Below are 16182 nucleotides of genomic sequence, written 5' to 3' on the forward strand. Positions count from 1 at the left end.
CCAAGTGGGCGTTCTACGGCTGGTGGAGCTGTGGAGCCCTGAAGCTCCACAACCCTAACCCCAAATACTTGGATCTTTATACACTTAAGACGTGCGAGCGAAAACACAAACAAACAAACAAACAAGTAAACTAAAAGGGGTTAAATTATATCCTGAAGTACACTTTTATAATACTTTTACTATTCCGTCACGGAATGTTGATTGATGACGGACAGGATCAAGAATTGTGACTATCGCCCTTGATCTTGAAGATAAACAGAGTTTAATTACTGGGTTTCAGGTATGGCACTCCCAGTCGGAAAATAGCAAATATTTCTCTGTTTTTTTTTTCCGTGTCGGTAAAGTCTTGCCTGTCACTCCCCTGCTAAGTAGTGTCTTGCTAAGTCGTGTTTTGTGAGGTTTGAGGGGGTAATGCGTATATTTCTCTGGTGCCGCAAAGGAGAACATTTAATTAACCTGCAATGGCGTCGAAAGTCTTTGTAACGCGCAGGGCATTTTAATTCATCTTTAAACAAAATATACCCTTATGGAGCTCAAGAATGGAACGTCAATTGGATAAACAAGACAGGTGGTGAAAAATAAATATCTGGAATCTTAAAAGCGTCGAGTAATGGACTTCGACAACAATCTATCACCATTCGAGCCGTGAAACCAAAGTGAGCTGTGTTTCTAATATTTTAACAAGTGTGTTGTTATGTAGAACACTGAAACCAAATGGCAAATTATCTGGTAACTTTCTGGGTTCAAGAAAGACAGAGAAGGAATCGAACACCTTAAGTGGATCTGTGATCTCTGTTGTCTGGCTATTTGTATTTATTTGTACTCAACTCCGCTGCACAGTCTTCAGGTAAATAAATAATTGAAAATGTGACAGCCAAGAATTATTTGAAAGACAGCTTGTCGTCCATTTTGTGCTTCATTAATCAAGGAAAAGGTTTTTCATGGAAAGGGTTTGATCCTGAAATTTATTTTGTTGCAATTGCGTGTGGTAATTTTACACGATTGAGTTTCTTGTATTCACCCACGTACGAATAGGAAGGGGTTTTTGCCTCCAATAGCAAATGTGTTGTTTGTTTAAAAAAATATTTTGCTGGAAAAGGTGACCTTTATGAATTCATCATGTTGTGTAATATGCGAGCTTAACTGGATAGTTTTTATGGCAATAGTAAAGCAGTTTCGTGTCAAAATGAGGTTAGCGTCTTTCTGTTGCGTTAACTTAATTAAATATACTATGCGGCCTAGTGACTTTGTTAGTTATTCCCGTCTGCCGCAAACTTGATTTCCACTCTCAAAATTACCTCCAGAACCTACTTTTTGCGTAGAATAAGGTTTTAGAATGCTGTTCTTGTCTTCTCTGGTGATACTTGACGATTCGGGAACATTTTGTGAAAAAAATATTTACAACGGTTCACAGGCGAAACTTGATCGCCCGAACTTGCCCGATTATGCATAACATCCACTTGGCCTTTTGACATCCCATTGAAAAAAACTCGTAAAATATTCGCGAAGCGGTCGATTTCTCTGAAATTTGAAAAGATGATTGCTAAAGAATAGGAAAAGATTTTCACAATAACTAAAAATTCCTGTGTTAAGCATGAGAATTCGACAAAGAGGTAAATGCGACTAAATTTGTTGCGTGTGTTGCATTTATTTTTATTTGATTGCTAGGCAAATTTTGACAGAGAATATTTAAAATTCTTTGACTTGGTATCCAAAAAGAAAATTGTAGGTAATCACGGATTTTTCAGAGATAATTAAGCTTCAATTTGGAAAAGAACGCCATACATTGCTTTGTATTTTAAAGCTTTTTACAAATATTATTGATTAATTAACTTCGAAAAATGCGTGGTTACCCCCAATTTTATTTTTGGATTTCAATAACACTTGCAATTGTTAAGATCTGCATTTCCCGCATATTTAGTAAACCGCGCAAAAATACCTTTGAATTAGTAGGCACCATCCTTAATTAAGTCACTATACATAGTTTCAATGTTAAAATTGTGTTTCTGTTGTAGCTCAAGTCTGGTAAAAATGGCATCATCATCTAAAGGGTAACAAAATGTGTTTTAGCATGTTTATACTCAAGCTTTATTAAGACGACAGGAGCCGACGACGATTGTTCTTTAGTGGGATATGACAGACAAATCCGACGATACGGTAGGGCATTTGAACACCATTTTGGCCCGAGGGGGCGGGAATTTGAACGATCCAATCTTCAAACATTCAAATGCCCGGGCTTTGGGGAGGAGGGGGGGGGGGGCATTCAGATAGTAACAAACTTCATATTTATGAACCATTAATTATTTTGCAACGTCCTGTCCCATTTTGAGGTCAGCATTGTGATTCAGTTGCGATAATTCGCAAGTCTGTTTTTGTATCTCATGGATGTTCAGATTTTCAATTACATGGCCGCTCAACCTCGCGATTGTGTAAATAGTTCACCCTGAAGTCATAATAGATATGTTCTCAGGAACCCGACAAAGAAGGCTTCCTGACCCGAGAGATGAAATGTAAATATTACAACCAAATTAAAAAAACCAAAGACGTTGTTTTACTCTGAAAACGACGAATGATCAACACTCTTTCCCGTAGTTCATTCAGTTGGCACTAGGTGATCACGTGCACCTTTATAGTTGCCTAGCACGTGATCAATTTCTTCTTTTTGACAAAACATCCTAAAAGTCAGAGACTGCAGAAATTGTCATCAATCTTTCCATGAGAACTCGATTCAGAGTTATATATAAATACTGTTATTTTTTTCTTCATCTGTCTTTTGGCTTGTCTTCTTCTGTTAACTCCTGGCTTTTACAGTCCTTTTGGTGCAAACGTAAAGCCAAAGAATGTTTTGACCTGGCATCAGATTAGACTAACAATAAGAGAAATTATGAAGCGGAAACAACATCTTCAGTCCTTTCTTAGTGTGTGCAATAAACGTTTGCTTAGTGCAACTGCAATTGCAAGACGCGCATGACACGCTGGAAAACGTCCGTCAGACCAATTTGCAGTTGATTTTTTGCAGACTAATAGTATTTATTTAAAGAAGAAACGAGTGGATTTTACTCAAGAGCGTGTTCTGTTATCTTTAAACGGAGTTTATCACCAAAGCTTAAAAAACTAAAAGACAGCAAAATGGGAACGCGTGAACGTGTGAGCCAAAGGGCCTCTGATGGCGCGACATGTGGGTGACCCTCAAATGGTCTTAATGACCCCCCACTTGGGTTGAATACAACCCAATTCAGTGCTTCTGTTTTTGTGTAACGAGTAACTCGTGCAACCCAGTGTACGCTATATAGATCGTCTAGTTAAATTGGAAACAGTTTTTCGGTAAGTGATCTGTGGCACGTTTACATCTTTCGTATAATTCTAACTAAGGCAGACCACTTGACTTCGCAGGGGGTGGCGAGGGGGGGGGGGGGAGGGGGGGTGGGAGAGGGGGGTTGTGCTGGGTTAATTAACTAATTCTGGGAGCCCGAAGGGTTCCCAGAAATTTTCGCAGGCGGCAGCCTTGGATTTACCTGACAAGTCGTTAGCAAAGTAACATAAAAAACCTCCCACGTAATTTTAGTTGACTTTTGCAATACATTTTTTTAAATGCATGGTTGTGCGAATAAAGCTTCTTGTCGTTGCTGTGGTATTTCGTTCATCCCCTTGCAGCACTTAACTTGCTATTAGCAACCCCTAGTATGCTAAAAAATATCTCGATTTTATTTATCATGTGTTTGTTTTGCGTAGTTACTAAAACAAGGAATGACCTACAATGACCTACAACGAGCTACAATGGCCTACAATGGCCTACTTAAATGACTTGCAATCAAAGCGAAAGACAAAAGAGGATCAGGTTGAAGAGTTTAGTGAGCGGAAAACATCCATTGTGCTTTGTCCCGAATTTAGTCCATTGCATGATAACCCAAATGACGACAGCAATTACGCACGTGGTCTTGAAGGCAGAAATAAACTGCGAATCGAAAAGACCCTTGGATAGTTTTCCTTTGTTTTAAAGCTAAAAGGAAAATGTACACATATCAAGGCTTCGCTTGGCAACGATAAAATCTTAATTAGAGCAGGATGACGATGAGAAGATTATAAATAAGTTATCCTTCCGGCAGGTACAAAACACACGTCCCAGGTCACAGGACATGGTTTACCAATACAGAAAGTATCCTAAACATTCATAAAAGCTAAGTTTAGGCCTAATTAGGCCTACGGTTAGCTTTTATGAATGTTTAGGATACTAACAATGACCAGTGACCTGTAATTTAATAATAATAATAATAATATATATTTAGCTTTACAAAATTCTCAAAGCTTTACAATCTTACAATCTTACATTCAAATCTTACATTCAAATCTTACATTCAAATTACATGCAGTATGAGAAACTCTAAAATTACAATAGATTTCTAAAGAAAAAGAAGAAAATCTATATCCTGTATAATAATGCAAATAAGGTTTATACACTATACATAATAATAATAGTAATCTCTATAAACTATATATAATATGATCTCTATACTCTATAGCACTGGCGGAATAGGAGTGTTTTAACTTTACTCTTAAAAATATCGAGTGATTCAGAATTCTTAATTTCTACTGGTAGTGCATTCCAAAGTTTAGGGGCACTAGCAGCAAACGATCTGTCCCCATAAAGCTTATTTTTAGTTTTAGGTACAACAAGAAGCATTTGACTGGAAGATCTAAGTGCACGAGAAGGCTTAAACAAAGTCAATAGTTCAGAAATGTAATCGGGAGCTTGATTGTTAAGAGCTTTATAAGTTAGCATGAAAATCTTAAAGTCAATTCTGAACTTTACAGGCAATAATTCGTGCCTGCCGATTATTCTTCCCACGATGTTTTCTTTGGTTCAGAGTGCAAAATGAAAAATTTCAACTTGCACAGCAACGAGGTTTTGATTGGTTTAAAGCGCAGAGTGCAATGTTTTTAACCTTTGCACTGTAAACATGCTGCAGTGCCCTCAGAGCTGCAAATTATCTTTTATTTTAGCTCATTACAGGCCATAAGCTAATTTTAGCTCACAATGTACATCACTGAAGGTAATTGTAGGCCATTGTAGCTTATTGTAGGTCATTGTAGATCATTGTAGGTCATTGTAGGTTATCACTTGTTTTGGTAACTACGGTTTGTTTTTGTAAGTCTCCACTTACACTTTGGACGTCCACCGTCTCAAGTTTTAGAGAAATGGAATTAGATCTTTAAAAAAATTATAGATTTATTTGCTCATTTACATCCTAAAAGAATGAGAGCGGAATATATTTTAAATGCATAATTTTGTACCAGACAGTCAGTTGAGTCTAGAGTAGTCCTTGAAATGATGGGAAACAGTACAGATACATATGGTGCTCTCTGTGTGATACCATTATATTAATAGTAATATCTGGACAAAACTCGTTCTTCGATATTTTTTAGAGTTATTTCCACGACCCTAGCTGGGTGTTCAATATTAGCTCCCAGTCTGAGGTCAATGGATCACATCACTTCATACGCTGATTTGTAAGGCTGAAGGTAACTATAATTACAATTGATTTTCATATTTTTCTGTTACATTTTCATCAAAATGATGTTTATAATATTCTCTAACATTAAATTTTGATGTTTTTTTTCTCTCTTCCAGTCTCACTGTGACTGAGATTCCCGTTGTATGATCTCTTGGTTGTTTGCACTCCTGAAAGAATTCCAACAGGGCATCCAGGCAGCACATCTAATACATCTACAATAGTAGTCATAAATCTAATCGTAATTTTCATGTTAGACTTCTTAGACACAGAAAACAAATTTTCTAGACAGAAACAAATCCTTTATTTACTCAATAGCAGCATATCTCTATGATTGTTTTATGTAATTAATTCTGGTTGTTTTATGTCAATGCTGTTATTTCAAAGGAGGGATTCTAAATGTGTCTGAATGGCTTGAAGTGCTCTCGGAATGCAGGAAAAGGAATTTCAATTCTCTAGGGGGAGCATGCCTCCAACTGCCCCCCCCCCCCCCCCCCCCAAAGTCAGTGAAAATCACTCATGTAAAACCCTGGATCCTTCTCTTATTTGTGCTTTTTTATATTCGTTGAAGAAAAAAGACTAGTTAATGCCTATCGAGAGGTGAAGAAACTGTAGGACAAGGTACCGGGCATTGTCCCAAATCTATTGGCTCTACAGGCTCTTCATCATCAGAGGATTTGCCTAGAATGAATAATACCGTTATTTATTAAACAAAGGAAAAGAAGAGTACTTTGATACAACCCTGGATATTTATACTACTTAGAATACTTTGTATTATTGTAATATTTTTTTTCTGGTACTTATTTATCTCCCTAGGTGGAGGATAGAGAGGGAGGCAAAATCGCTACACATTGTACGATTCTGGTTGGAGTCAGTCTTCTAATAATACGGCTTGACGGAAACCGGCGAAACATTCGTCTTTTGAATCCTTGTAAAGATTTTTGATTTATCCGATTTCAAAACTGATATTTGGGCATTGTGAAATTTTCGAGCAAGTACGAGGGCAACTCTAGTTTCTTGCGTTCTCTTCAAACTTACCAAGTACGCCATAACTCGATGATGAACGCTAAGGCATCAATCAATTGCTTTACAGCATTGTAAATGGAAATGACCAGGCGCGTATCCGGTCAACTCGCTAACGTACAACCTCGCCTACGCCAACTTACCAGTATTGACGAGGCGAAGTCACCTTTGCTCACACCATGAGCCAGGGTGGACTATTGAATTCAGGTCTTTGTATACTACGTTTAATAGCGCAATTTTCCGCTAACTTTCTTATGGCGTATGTTTGATAACGCTTTAATTAAAGTAAAAGGGTAAAGTCTGCATATGAGCTTAGTGGCCCATCAGGCCTGTGCTTATCTCAGCTTTCTGTAGCATGAAGCGACTGAGTCCATTTCTACTACCCCCTGGATTTGTATGCTAGTCCATCCCAGGGTTATCCCAGCATGAAATTCAACGGTACCCATTTGTAAGCCTGGGTAGAGAGAGGTACTGTGAGAGTAAAGTGTCTTGCCCAAGAACACAACATAGTGTTTTCGGCCAGGATTCGAACTTGCACTACCCGATCTGGAGGCGAGCGCACAAACATGAGGCCACCGAGCCACCCGCACAAAAATATGTCATCTCAACGGTCAACCCTATTAAGTGCAAGGACTTCGCCTTGAGAGCAAGTTGCCTCCTTGATCACAGTACCTAAGTGCGATCACAGTAATGATGAGGCCACCGGGCCTCCACAAAGTACTTACCATTTTCGTCAACATCCTCATATTCATAACCGAGCTCAAAAGACTTCTTGAACATCTGCTCATGGGTGTGCAATGGGAACAATGGAACAATGACGTCGTGCCTATTGTGGCCAATGGGTGCGTCGAGGAGAGAAAGAACAGAGGCGTCTTTTTTATACTTGCGAAGCCACTTTTCATAGATGCGGTCCACGAAAGAATGATGCAGAAGAAAAATTGGATCATTAGGTGCTGAGCGTACGTCTCCCATGGCTCCCCCGAAAAAGATGTGAACCAGGTTGTGCAAGGCGATAACGTTGGGCAACCCATATCCAGTCTTGGCACTGGCGTAGCCTTCAAGGATGTTTTCGAAATTGCAGCTCGACTCTTTGCTGTAAGGCGGTAGGTCGAAGGTTTCAAATCGGAGAGCAAAATTGACTTCGTCTTTGCTTGGAAACGTCATCGTGTATCCTTGGGTCTTGGCTTTTATTTCGTTTTCCTTCTTCGTCGAACGCTCTAGCCCGGGCTGCCGAACTGTAGGATTACACATTGTCAAGAGGTTACTGGTTTGCTCTGCAGTGCAAATGACGTACCAATCTTTAAAATATTTGCCTTTCACCACACCGTCTTCTTGTTGTGTCACGCCAAGAAAATCTTCAGAGCAAATAGTAGGGTCACACTCATCTTTATTTGAAGTCCAATCCCAGAAAGGAACAGAAAAATTGTCATCACCGGCAATCTCCTGCAAGGTTCTCTCCCAGGCAAGCATGAATAGTCGATGCCACGAAGGAAATCCCTGGCCCTTATGCGCAAAATCAATGGCTGTGTCCGTTTCGTTGTTTGGAAAAATTGTATCACGTGCTGCGTAATAATGCATCCACACGAACAGGTCATAGTTGGTGACGTTGTAAAACAAGGACGCAGGGTCTCCACCAGCTTGCACGGTTCTGTTGATCACTTTGTAAGGAGTAGAAGTCACCACATAATCACTTTCAAAGTACCTGGACATGTTGATGTATCTCATGTAGCGATCCTTCTCCTCGGCTGACAATTTGGCAAAATTATTTCTCGTCAGGATCTTCTTTTGGTTGCAGTTGTTACCATAGTAACCGAACTCGCACTTGCTGCAGTCATAGCCGGCGAAGTTTGACTGGCATTTGCAGGTTTTGTGGTAGAGGGCATTTGGCCAGTCGTGACGGTCGTCCTCCAACTGGAATGCCTTGTAATGACTGTAGGTAAAGTTCCATTCACGAATAATCAACTCCTGGCACGTGCCTCTGTTGCCATCGATACCACAAGGCGCACTGAAGCCCTTTGGGATCGGGCAGCACTCTTTGCTCTTCAAGCTGTCGAGCGTGACGCAAACTTTAGGAAACTGGCCTTCTATCCAGGGTAAACTGACAGCAATAAAATAAAGCAAAGGCCAAGTGAAAACGACTCTTCCACTCATCTTGATTTCCTAAAAGCAACAAAAGCGAGGATCGTTTATTTCCAAGCAACTTGCAAACTATCAGGAAACAAAAAGAGGCACAAAACGAGCCTATTCGTCGGGAAAACCGGAATATTAGGCAGGCATATCATGCGTATTTGTGGGTACTAATTGTGCTACAATCAACGAGCTTATAAATACTTTTTCTTGCGATCTCGATGAAGTCAAGACAGAATAGAGGGTCCAGGGTAATGCAAGGTTTTTGACTGACGTAAGATGAAGCCTTACACGAGCCATCCGCAAGCCCAAGTCAACCTCGAGTCCCGAGTCAACTACGAGTCAAGCCAGTCTTTTAAAAATCTTTTCTCCCGAAATACTGTCCTGTTGTTAACTCCTAAGACAATTTATATTCTTTTGGAAAATAACCCAAAGCAAATACGCGCACTGATTGGTTTAAAACCGTGTTTCTATTAAAGGGAAAGTACAGTCTAGAAAAAGTTTCTCTGCATCGAAAGTTCTTTACCTGTATTGTCATACTGGACCACTCATTTGGACTAAATGTGTTTAAATAGCCAACAATAACGCTTCAAAAATAGGCAAATTTTAATTGAAATCCGCCATCTTTGTTTTTGTGTATGCAAACGAGGCTATGACGTAGCAATAGTCAAGGATTTCTCCGGATGACTAAATGTACTTGATGTAAAGAAGAAACACTCAGGCGAGGAGAGCAATACTTTGTAGACTTGAATCTTAATCCAGACGCTAAATTGTATTGATATTGGCTCCATCTCTGGACAGATTTACCTCGTGATGGTTAAACGGGGTTTTATATGTGTCATATGCAGGCGTCTTGCAAAGCGAAAGATAACTTGCAGTGCCTGCTATCCCGCGCTCGATCATTGCTGCGAAATAAATGCCTGGAAATCAAGTTTAATTTGTCTACCGTAACTTTCTACGAGATCCCTGTTACAACTTCAAAACAAACGATCGATTTATATATTTCCATCAAATGGTAAGAGTAAATGGTTTCAGTAGTTTCTATACTGCTAACAAAATTTAACCACATTTCAAGTTACGTTCATAAGCGCATAACATTGAAAGTCGTCCATATATGGCTTGATTCAGTTTTCCCCCTTCAATATAATGACATTTTGGACTAGTTGACTGAAATTTCCGTATGAAGCGAATGTCACCAAGACCAATGTTCATATATTTGAAGATCCCGCTTGAAGTCCTCCTTGTCAACTTTTCTTTAACTGTAAGCTTCGGTTTTTTTAAAAATTTTTATATGTGTTCTCAAGTCTAGACATGTGCCTAGTTTAATCCCCCTCGAAAGCGTACACAACAACAGTGGTTATTGTTGTTGTGAAAAAGCCTTGCTGCCTGTATTGAGCAACATCTGAAAGTTTCGTCGACTTATTCTGAATTAAACGCTTTCCCGTGTGAAAGATAACAAATACGTTTGCTGAAGCATCGAAGACGGCTTTCGCTGAAGGAGCAAAGGGAAAAAGGTACGCTTGTCGAATATTTCTTTGCCGCATGTTTAAGGTTTTTTGAATGATACCGGACTCCCAAAACTGCTGGAAATCGAGCCTACAATTAGGTAACCCATCGAAGAGAGAAATTTTGGTTTTATAGCCATGACGTCATCGATCGTCGGTTTGAACGTCCACCCCATGCATGTATGCCAATGTGACCGGTATCATACTAGTTTACAGCATACATCTCTGATAAATACTTTTGTCCTTTGGCCATTTCAATTTCAACAGGAAAAGAAACCAAACAGCGGTTACAAACATTTTCATTTTATACTTGACGTTTCATATGTTGCAGCATACATCATCAGAAGTGACGGTTAAAACTGTTACACAGAATTTTAAAAAACTAGAGCGAGAAACTGGTGACTAGTTAAAAAGTGTGATAACAAAATCGTAACTTCCGGTAGTCGATTCTTTCGGAAGAAATTAATAAAGAAAAAGCTTCTCACTACCAATGTTTTCATTGAGAGAGAGTTTTAAGTCACTGATTAATAGCGTTTCTTTAATTTTACACTGCAAGTCGGACTTTCCAGTTGCGAGGATTTCAAAATGGTCCCATTTGATGTTATGACCGGTAGAAATTGTATGGTCTGCAACAGCAGAGGCGTGGCCGACTTGTGTAAGAGCTTTGAAATGCTCGGACTTCCTGTCATGCAATCTTCTTTTTGTTTTGCCGATGTAGAAGGAATCACAGTCCCAACAACTGGTTTTGTATACTATTTTTGATCTTTGAGAACGACTGAAACGATCTTTGTAGGGAAAAAAAGACTTAACCCTCCAAGTGTTTTGAAAAATAGCCTTAAGATTGACACAGCCATAAAACTTACTAATACAAGATTTAACACGTCGAGTAAGAGCTTCACTTTGAAAGCCCAAAAAAGGCAGGAAAAGAATGATATCTTTCTTAGGAACAGTGGTGGCAGGTTCAGCAGACCTGTTCTTTTGTCTGTTCAAAACATCATTAATGTTATAACAAAGAACGCCTCTTGGGTAACCATTTTGAAGGAGAGTGTTCTTTAGATCGAAGAGAGTCGACTGTAACAAGGAAGAACTCGAGCAGATGCGTAAGCAGCGATAGGTGAGGGTGCGGATTAAATTTATTTTATACTTTCTAGGAGTGAAAGAGTCCCACTTGGTGTAGAGGCCAGCGAAAGTTGTTTTGCGATGTACTGTTGTTGTGAAATTGTTGAGACTGCGCTTAATGCGGACATCTAAAAATTGAATGTCCTGGTTTTCTTCAAGTTCCATTAAAAATTTGATATTAGGATGTCTGGTGTTAAGAAAATGCAGAAAACTGGCCGCAGTGGCTTCACTGTCGAACAAAGAAAATGTGCCATCCACATATCTAAACCAAATGGAGGGACGAGAATCTACATTAGCCAACCATTTCTGTTCAAAGACACACATGAAAATGTTAGCTAATACTGGGCCTAGCGGAGACCCCATTGCAACGCCATCGATTTGGTCGTAATAATGACCATCAAATACAAAGTGGGTTTCCTTCGTTGCAAACTTTCTTGTTGATGTCCTTAAACCGATCTCCACCAACCAATTCACTATCAAGGACTCCTTCTCTTTTGTGGATTGGGCGAAGACTCATCAACACAACGATGAAATAATGTGCTCTTTTGACGTGTGTTCCTTATTCACGAACGTTCCACTCGACGAGACAATTGAAATTTGTCTTTCCAAGTTATACTCTCTTCCTGACCCTCCTGCCTTACCGCGACATGTCCTCAAAACCTTGCTCGAGTTTGCAACGAAGAAAACCCACTTTGTATTTGATGGTCATTATTACGACCAAATCGATGGCGTTGCAATGGGGTCTCCGCTAGGCCCAGTATTAGCTAACATTTTCATGTGTGACTTTGAACAGAAATGGTTGGCTAATGTAGATTCTCGTCCCTCCATTTGGTTTAGATATGTGGATGGCACATTTTCTTTGTTCGACAGTGAAGCCACTGCGGCCAGTTTTCTGCATTTTCTTAACACCAGACATCCTAATATCAAATTTACAATGGAACTTGAAGAAAACCAGGACATTCTATTTTTAGATGTCCGCATTAAGCGCAGTCTCAACAATTTCACAACAACAGTACATCGCAAAACAACTTTCGCTGGCCTCTACACCAAGTGGGACTCTTTCACTCCTAGAAAGTATAAAATAAATTTAATCCGCACCCTCACCTATCGCTGCTTACGCATCTGCTCGAGTTCTTCCTTGTTACAGTCGACTCTCTTCGATCTAAAGAACACTCTCCTTCAAAATGGTTACCCAAGAGGCGTTCTTTGTTATAACATTAATGATGTTTTGAACAGACAAAAGAACAGGTCTGCTGAACCTGCCACCACTGTTCCTAAGAAAGAAATCATTCTTTTCTTGCCTTTTTTGGGCTTTCAAAGTGAAGCTCTTACTCGACGTGTTAAATCTTGTATTAGTAAGTTTTATGGCTGTGTCAATCTTAGGGCTATTTTTCAAAACACTTGGAGGGTTAAGTCTTTTTTTCCCTACAAAGATCGTTTCAGTCGTTCTCAAAGATCAAAAATAGTATACAAAACCAGTTGTTGGGACTGTGATTCCTTCTACATCGGCAAAACAAAAAGAAGATTGCATGACAGGAAGTCCGAGCATTTCAAAGCTCTTACACAAGTCGGCCACGCCTCTGCTGTTGCAGACCATACAATTTCTACCGGTCATAACATCAAATAGGACCACTTTGAAATTCTCGCAACTGGAAAGTCCGACTTGCAGTGTAAAATTAAAGAAACGCTACTAATCAGTGACTTAAAACCCTCTCTCAATGAAAACATTGGTAGTGAGAAGCTTTTTCTTTATTAATTTCTTCCGGAAGAATCGACTACCGGAAGTTACGATTTTGTTATCACACTTTTTAACTAGTAACCAGTTCTTCGCTCTAGTTTTTTAAAATTCTGTGTAACAGTTTTAACCGTCACTTCTGATGATGTATGCTGCAACATACGAAACGTCAAGTATAAAATGAAAATGTTTATACATCTCTGATATTGAACATCCATGTTTTGATCAATTAACACCTTTTAAAACAAGGTATCCGCTGGCCAGTGTCACGTGACCATATCGCAGCCGCAAGTTTAGAGCTCACCGAGGTCAGTTGTTTTCTGGAAGTTGACCGCTGACCAGTTACTGGCTTTTGATTGGATTGCGGGCTCAACTCAGGCTAACTCCCCTAAACATAAACAAGGCTTAATTTTTCGCGCGTTTTTGGTGGCTCGACGCGGCTACACGGCCATACTACATCAACTATAGTTCTTACATAGTCAACGCTTTTCGTGTTCACGTGGAAAACGGTTTGGAAAATGTTTTCTTTCTGCATTTTTGGCTGGTTTCAATCCACTTTGACATATCATGATAGCTGTGGTCCACACTGGAGGCTACGCAGTTATTCAAGTCAAGCATGGGAGAAATCGATATAGACTTAAAGCAGAAACCCATAAGGGTTGAAACGTGTAACGGCCCCTTGTGTGCTGGGAAACAAGCTTCTGAATATTCAATTTGCTAAGTACCATATTTGGAACAACAAGAGAGAAACATTCAACCAATCAGTTCGCAATAACACCGTGATGCAATACCACCATTATTTTTGGGCGAAATTAACTGGGGCGAGGGGTTCCAAATATGGTACTTAGCACTGAATATTCGGAAGCTGTGAACGCGCGTTACACGTTTCAACCCTTATGGGTTTCTTCTTAAAGCTGAGTGTTTTTTTTTTGATTTGCTTAGAGCTACTTTTTTCTCTGTATTGCAATTTTTGGCATATCTTTAGAAGCTATGATAAGGTTACATGATGCCTGGAGGACCTATGACTAGAACAGAAACGAAAGGAGAGCGAAAGAGAGAGACAACGAGAAAACAGAATACTATGCCAGTAATAGCTCATACTTAGTGCAAGAAGTTACTCCACAAAAAAGTTGATTTGTTTGTTTGCTCTGTTCTAAAATGCGATCGAACAACTTGAGTGCTTTTTAATTCGTTTGCCCAACTGGTTTTCGATTTGCCTCGGCAGTGACAAGAAAATTTTGCCCTTATGTTATAAACACGTAATCACAATGAGTTCTCGTAAAATTAGGGAGAAATTTCACGTGCTTGGGTTTTCAGAAGTTTGTTTAAAGCATCTAAACGTTATTCAAGTGTTGGAGCGATCTTGTTTAAAGTTCGTCCTCTCTTGGTTGCATTGCCATATTTTGCCGATTCCTGTTCCAAGCCTGGCGTGTTTCAATAAAAGACATCAAAATGTGAATGATCTCGTATGCAGAGATAAAGTGGAATAAAGTACATCAGTAAAACTCTTCTTTGGCCTTGAACTAATTTTTTTTTGTGGCTTCTAATTTTAGGGTGATTCCTATTCGCCCGCTATTGACAGTTGACTCTGAAATGGCTTTTTTCGAGTCATAAGGATAAAATAAAGAGTGTTTGCACTCGTTCTTAAATTTCACACTGAAACCCCAACACAGCTCCCATCGTTTTGGTTGCCCCACCGCATGTTATAAATCGAGAACTCTGTAAGAACTGAAGTTGTTTGAAGCCTCGCGCGCCTAGAAATCCCCTCCAACGACACTCGACACCAGGCGTTTTTTTTTTGTTGTTGTTGGGAAAAGTATAGTTTCGTCAAATGAGCTGCTTTAGCCAAAGAAATCACCGCTCCGTAATTCTACTGTCCATTTTGCTGCACCGAACAAAGTCACCGAGTAATCACCTAATAACTCAATTTATTTTGACACTCATGGCTACTATACCAATTAACAAAGACAGAGATTGTAATGATAGATTAATGTTGGTAACCTGTGGTTACATCCGGGACCCTTTGGGCATGGAACCATCTTGAAATTCAGTCTTGTTGATATGGCGTTAGAAGAAACTTCATAATATGTATAAGTTACAGCCACCCATTGCTTTAGCTCTCACTGGAAATTTAGCAGACTGAGAATTGGCGGCGATTCAAGCAGCAATTCGAAATCTATGAGATCGCCTCGGGTTTGGCTAGAAAAGATGGAAACGTTCGAGCTATGACACTGCTGTACGTGGCCGGATCGGAGGCACTGGAGGTTTGCAATACGTTTCAGTGGGATGCGGATGACGATAACAAGAAAGCCAATAAGATTATGGAGAAGTTTGAGAGGTATTGTAATCCACGGAAGAGCCTATCATTTGAGCAGCATTCTTTTTTTTCAAGGAATCAACTGGAGGGTGAGTCGATTGATGCCAACGTGACAGATTTACGAAACAAAGCATCAAGGTGTGAGTTTGCGGAGCTTAAGGATGGTTTAATTCGTGATAGGATTGTTTGTGGTGTAAATAATGATACAGTGAGGGCTCGACTTCTCAGAGAGTCAGAATTGAGTCTGGAAACGTGCATTGATATCTGCAGAGCAGCCGAAATCAGTTCAGCACACCTCAAGGTTTTTACTGAAGAAAAAGTAGTACATGTGGTGAAATCGAGTGAGGAGCAGGACAAATCGGCAATCAAGAAAAAGGAGAAAGAGTACAGGAGAGAGGGAACGGCTGGTATGAATTTTTGTCAGTTTTGTGGATATCGACACAAGAGAAGCCGTTGTCCAGCATTTGGAAAAAATTGCAATATGTGCCACAAACAAAATCACTTTGCCAAAGTGTGCAAAGCAACTACAAAAGAAGTTCACACAGTTGGTAACGAAAGTGCCAGAGATGAACAGCCATTCTTTATTGGTACTATTGGATCCAAACAAGTTGCAGACAAAGATTGGTATCAATGATGAATTTTCAGATCAATAATTGTACCATACCATTTAAGATTAACAGTGGAGCTCAATGTAATGTGATGCCAAGAAGTACCTGTAATGAAGCTGGTATAGTAACCAGTGGCAGAAGTAGATCAAAATTGATCTCTTATTCAGGGCATGAAATCAAAACAATTGGAAAGACTGACGTGGTCGTTTTGTACCAAGATCGATACCAGTGATGGAGG

General features: G+C 39.6%; 2 protein-coding genes across 2 annotated transcripts in view; one reads left to right on the top strand and one right to left on the bottom strand.

The window, feature by feature from the left end:
• Positions 1-6003: 6003 nt before the first annotated feature.
• LOC138052696 (tyrosinase-like) overlaps positions 6004-16182 on the bottom strand; it is a 26716-nt gene continuing 16537 nt past the window's right edge. The window contains exons 2-3 of the mRNA XM_068899253.1: positions 7259-8693; positions 6004-6191 (exon numbers count right to left, since the gene is read on the bottom strand). Coding sequence (XP_068755354.1) covers positions 6094-6191; positions 7259-8684 — 1524 coding nt within the window. The 5' untranslated portion in view covers positions 8685-8693 and the 3' untranslated portion in view covers positions 6004-6093. The remainder of the gene's footprint in view (positions 6192-7258; positions 8694-16182) is intronic.
• Positions 15245-15970, top strand: LOC138013561 (uncharacterized). Its single transcript, XM_068860671.1, has one exon. The coding sequence runs from the start codon at positions 15245-15247 to the stop codon at positions 15968-15970; it is 726 nt and encodes a 241-aa protein (XP_068716772.1).

Source organism: Montipora capricornis, chromosome 1 (assembly GCF_036669925.1).
Source record: "Montipora capricornis isolate CH-2021 chromosome 1, ASM3666992v2, whole genome shotgun sequence".
Lineage (NCBI taxonomy): Eukaryota > Metazoa > Cnidaria > Anthozoa > Scleractinia > Acroporidae > Montipora > Montipora capricornis.